Consider the following 6,000-nt stretch of genomic DNA (forward strand, 5'->3'; position numbering starts at 1 on the left):
GGTCCCCCGTGGGAATCGAACCCACAACCCTGGCGTTGCAAACTCCATGCTCTACCAACTGAGCCACACGGGACCGTCAAATTTCCTGAATAGGACGTCATTTATATATTTTATTATTATTCCATACATGGGGAATTTACACGTAAAAGTTATGTGCCCTACGTCATCACGCACACAACAGGTCCATTTGATGGAAACATCTCTGCTGGGAAAATGTTCATTGTTTTTATGCGTATTTTTTGAATATTCGCATGAAAATCTGTCACCAATTGGATGGAAACATGGCTAATGGCTGCCATTTTCACCCTATTCTGGAACTTTGAGGGTTTTATGAGTTATGAAATAGCCACTCTAGTAATGTAATTTGATTTCGATGGTTAGTAGACTGTTACCAGGCTAGAAATGTACATTATGTCCACAGAGTTTCTTAAAAATGTCCCTGCTTCTCCCTCCCTACCTATGATTTGATTTATCTCTAGAGAAACGGCGCCTTGGGCTAACAAAAAATGTAAATAAAAATGGAATTCAAGTAATTGAAACCGACGTCAGTCAATTAGTTGTTTAATAACAGAAAGAGAAAAATGAAATGTAAGTTTAAAATCGCTCGGCACTAACGGACAGATTCACCTCAGGTAATTATCTGAGGGTGATTAGTCTAGGAGGCAGCCCACATAACAGTGTTGGTTTAGGTTGCAGCGACATTTCAATAACGTTACAATAGGCTCGTTCTGGTGTGCAATCATGAAGGATTACCGTCTCCAGAAAGTCATTTCCACTGGCAATTAAAGCTAGAGAAAGCTCATCTCCTGGCAAACCCCCCCCCCAATCTATTCTCCACTACAGTAACTGCCTGGATGCAGCCGAATGGATCAACTAACAGCAGGAGGAGAAATAATTTGCTGGGAGTAATTGTTGGCCTTTTCAAACTGCACGTCTTTCTCCTGTCCATCTAGCCCCGCAGAAAACTTTCTGGTAACATTTTCCATGACGCACGCACACATGCCTTATGCTGCATCTATAATGCCTTACGCTGCCTCTATAATGCCTTACGTTGCCTCTATAATGCCTTATGCTGCATCTATAATGCCTTACGCTGCCTCTATAATGCCTTACGTTGCCTCTATAATGCCTTACGCTGCCTCTATAATGCCTTACGCTGCCTCTATAATGCCTTACGCTGCCTCTATAATGCCTTACGCTGCCTCTATAATGCCTTACGCTGCCTCTATAATGCCTTACGCTGCCTCTATAATGCCTTACGCTGCCTCTATAATGCCTTACGCTGCCTCTATAATGCCTTACGCTGCCTCTATAATGCCTTACGCTGCCTCTATAATGCCTTACGTTGCCTCTATAATGCCTTACGCTGCCTCTATAATGCCTTACGCTGCCTCTATAATGCCTTACGCTGCCTCTATAATGCCTTACGCTGCCTCTATAATGCCTTACGCTACATTTATAATTACTTATAAGTAAATGTATAGGGCATTATTACAGTTGCTATAAGCGGTCATAATTCATAAGTACAGTGCCTTCAAAAAGTATTTATACCCATTGACTTATTCCAAATTGTGTTGTTACAGCCTGAATTCAAAATGAATGAAATATTTTTTTCTACACACAATAACCCATAATGACAAAGTGAAAACATGTTTTTAGAAATGTTTGCAAATTTATTGAAAATGAAATGTAGAAATATCGAATTTACAGAAGTATTCACACCCCTGAGTCAATGCATGTTAGAATTACCTTTGGCAGTGATTACAGCTGTGAGTCTTTCTGGGTAAGTTTCTAAGAGCTTTACACACCTGGATTGTAAAATATTTGCCCCTAATTCTTAATAAAAAATTCTTCAAGTTCTGTCAAGTTGGTTGTTGATCATTGCTAGACAACCATTTTCAAGTCTTGCCATAGATTTTCAAGCCGATTTAAGTCGAAACTGTAACTAGGCCACTCAGGAACATTCAATGTCGTCTTGGTAAGCAACTCCAGTGTATATTTGGCTTTGTGTTTGAGGTTATTTTCCTGCTGAAAGGTGAATTTGTCTCCCAGTGTCAATTGGAAGGATTTTGCCTGTGCTAAGCTCTATTCCGTTCCTTTTTATCCCCCCCCAAAAAACTCTGTAGTCCTTGCCTGCTGACAAGCATACCCATAACATGATGCAGCCACCACCATGCTTGAAAATATGAAGAGTGGTACTCAGTGATGTGTTGTGTTGGATTTGCCCCAAACATAATGCTTTGTATTCAGGACCATAAAGTGTATTTATTTTCCACATGTTTTGTAGTTTTACTTTAGTGCCTTATTGCAAACAGGATGCATGTTTTGGAATATGTTTATTCTGTACAGGCTTCCTTCTTTCACTCTGTCAATTAGGTTAGTATTGTGGAGTAACTGTCACGTCCTGACCATAGTAAGATGTTATTTTCTATGGTAGAGTAGGTAAGGGCGTGACAGGGGGTGTTTTGTGTTTTTCTATGTTTTGTATATCTATGTTTAGGTTCTAGTTTTTCTATTTCTATGTTGTTTTTTGGGATGATCTCCAATTAGAGGCAGCTGGTCCTCGTTGTCTCTAATTGGAGATCATACTTAAGTAGGGTTTTTTTCCACCTGTGTTTGTGGGTAGTTGTCTTCTGTTTAGTTTTCTGTACCTGACAGAACTGTGCGCTTTCGTTTTTCTCTTTGTTATTTTTCCTTTAGTGTTTTGAGTTATAATAAATATTCATCATGAGCAATCAACACGCTGCGCTTTGGTCCCCTCTCTACGACAGCCGTTACAGTAACTACAATAAATGTTGATCCATCTTCAGTTGTTTTCTCCCATCACAGCCATTCAACTCTGTAACTGTGTTAAATTGCTGCAAAGAAACCACTACTAAAGGACACCAATAATAAGAGACTTGTTTGGGCCAAGAAACACAAGCAATTGACATTAGACTGGTGGAAATCTGTCCTTTGGTCTGATGAGCCCAAATTTTTGATTTTTGGTTCCAACCACCGTGTCTTTGTGAGACGCAGAGTAGGTGAACGGATGATCTCTGCATGTGTGGTTCCCACCGTGAAGCATGGAGGAGGTGTGATGGTGCTTTACTGGTGACACTTGATTTATTTAGAATTCAAGGCACACTTAATCAGCATTGCTACCACAGCATTCTGCAGTGAAACGCCATCCCATCTGGTTTGGTCTTAGTAGGACTATCCTTTGTTTTTCAACAGGACAATGACCCAACACACCTCCAGGCTGTGTAAGGGCTATTTGACCAATAAGGAGAGTGATGGAGTGCTGCATCAGATGACCTGTCCTCCACAATCACCCGACCTCAACCCAATTGAGATGGTTTTGGATGAGTTTGACCGCAGAGTGAAGGAAAAGCAGCCAACAAGTGCTCAGCATATGTGGGAACTCCTTCAAGACTGTTTGAAAAGCATTCCAGGTGAAGCTGGTTGAGAGAATGCCAAGAGTGTGCCAAGCTGTCATCAAGGCAAAAGGTGGCTACTTTGAAGAATCTCAAACATAAACAAATCAGGTTACTACATGATTCCATATGTGTTATTTCATAGTTTTGATGTCTTCACTATTATTCTACAATGTAGAAAATAGTAAAAAAATTAAGAAAAACCCTGTAATGAGTAGGTGTGTCCAAACTTTTGACTGGTACTGTGTGTGTGTAATAGATAGAGTGGTGTCTTACTTCTCATCTCTGCGTCGTAGCTAAGGGAGGAGGGTTTGTGGACGCGGTACTGTTTCAGCAGCTTCTTGTCCCAGGCTCCACAGTTCAGAGGGTTACCCAGCCGGAGGAACTCTCTGTGGGGGAAAAAAACAATATGAATTAGATTTTATTTTATGTTTATTTTGGGGGTGACAAGAAAACATACATAGACAAGATGTGCATGTTGAATCCCAGTGGATGACACATGAATGAAAACACATTTCCAAAGTGGTCCTCGATCACTTGGCATTCACTGGCATCCTCCAACATGGACGCCTTTCCCCTCGAAGAACAATAAACATCATTGCAGACTAGGCCTTCATTGATATGCTCTCTGTCACCTGGAGCTGCATGGCAAATGGTCCAGAAACACAAGGAAAACATAAAGGACAATGCCCATGGACTAGTCAGCCATTCCCCCTCTGAGGGGCCAAAATGTATTTCTGTTGCAGTATCCAGAGGACTGACTATCTCTCTGTTGCAGTATCCAGAGGACTGACTATCTCTCTGTTGCAGTATCCAGAGGACTGACTATCTCTCTGTTGCAGTATCCAGAGGACTGACTATCTCTCTGTTGCAGTATCCAGAGGACTGACTATCTCTCTGTTGCAGTATCCAGAGGACTGACTATCTCTCTGTTGCAGTATCCAGAGGACTGACTATCTCTCTGTTGCAGTATCCAGAGGACTGACTATTGAATTTGTGATTGAATAATGATATATTATCTGTGTCTGGTATCTGAAACGTGTTCACTGAGGAGAACTCGGAAGCTATCTATATGGGAAGAGAAAGGGAGGGATACCTAGTCAGTTGTACAACAGAAAGGGAGGGATACCTAGTCAGTTGTACAACAGAAAGGGGGGATACCTAGTCAGTTATACAACTGAAAGAAAAGGGGGATACCTAGTCAGTTGTACAACTGAAAGGAAAGGGGGATACCTAGTCAGTTATACAACTGAAAGGAAAGGGGGATACCTAGTCAGTTGTACAACTGAAAGGAAAGGGGGGATACCTAGTCAGTTATACAACTGAAAGGGAAAGGGGGATACCTAGTCAGTTGTACAACTGAAAGGAAAGGGGGATACCTAGTCAGTTGTACAACTGAAAGGGGGATACCTAGTCAGTTATACAACTGAAAGGGAAAGGGGGATACCTAGTCAGTTATACAACTGAAAGGAAAGGGGGATACCTAGTCAGTTATACAACTGAAAGGGGGGATACCTAGTCAGTTATACAACTGAAAGGAAGGGGGGATACCTAGTCAGTTATACAACTGAAAGGGGGATACCTAGTCAGTTATACAACAGAAAGGGGGATACCTAGTCAGTTATACAACTGAAAGGAAAGGGGGATACCTAGTCAGTTATACAACTGAAAGGGGGGATACCTAGTCAGTTATACAACTGAAAGGAAGGGGGGATACCTAGTCAGTTATACAACTGAAAGGGGGATACCTAGTCAGTTATACAACTGAAAGGGGGATACCTAGTCAGTTATACAACTGAAAGGGGGGATACCTAGTCAGTTATACAACTGAAAGGGGGATACCTAGTCAGTTGTACAACTGAAAGGGGGATACCTAGTCAGTTATACAACTGAAAGGGGGATACCTAGTCAGTTATACAACAGAAAGGGGGATACCTAGTCAGTTATACAACTGAAAGGGAGGGATACCTAGTCAGTTATACAACTGAAAGGAAAGGGGGGATACCTAGTCAGTTGTACAACAGAAAGGGGGATACCTAGTCAGTTATACAACTGAAAGGAAAGGGGGATACCTAGTCAGTTATACAACTGAAAGGGGGATACCTAGTCAGTTATACAACTGAAAGGAAAGGGGGGATACCTAGTCAGTTATACAACTGAAAGGAAAGGGGGATACCTAGTCAGTTATACAACTGAAAGGGGGATACCTAGTCAGTTATACAACTGAATGCCTTCAACTGAAATGTGTCTTCTGCATTTAACCCAAATCAGAGAGGTGCCCGGGGAACAGTGGGTTAACTGCCTTGTTCAGGGGCAGAACGACAGATTTTTTACCTTGTCAGCTCGGGGGGATTCGATCCAGCAACCTTTCAGTTACTGGCCCAACGCTCTAACCACTAGGTTATTCTGTCTTATTTCCATCGGTCTCATCCGCCACACAAGTATTTAAATGCTGTGACTCTCTGTGGAGATTGGGCCTTGGGGGTCAGGTTACACTGTAAACTTGGTATCGTTTGATTGGTCAATGGTGGTTGATTTTGGGTTGAAAGGTTACACCTTCAGTTGTTCTAAAATGGAATTAAAT

At 41.8% G+C, this 6,000-nt stretch overlaps 1 protein-coding gene across 1 annotated transcript in view; it reads right to left on the reverse strand.

Moving 5' to 3' along the window:
• Positions 1-3,980, reverse strand: part of LOC115199678 (WD repeat and FYVE domain-containing protein 3) — a 99,761-nt gene extending 95,781 nt beyond the window's left edge. The window contains exons 1-2 of the mRNA XM_029761984.1: positions 3,928-3,980; positions 3,693-3,805 (exon numbers count right to left, since the gene is read on the reverse strand). Of these exons, the coding sequence (XP_029617844.1) occupies positions 3,693-3,805; positions 3,928-3,980 (166 nt within the window). The remainder of the gene's footprint in view (positions 1-3,692; positions 3,806-3,927) is intronic.
• Positions 3,981-6,000: the final 2,020 nt, after the last annotated feature.

This window comes from Salmo trutta, chromosome 9, assembly GCF_901001165.1.
Source record: "Salmo trutta chromosome 9, fSalTru1.1, whole genome shotgun sequence".
In the NCBI taxonomy this organism is placed as follows: Eukaryota; Metazoa; Chordata; class Actinopteri; order Salmoniformes; family Salmonidae; genus Salmo; species Salmo trutta.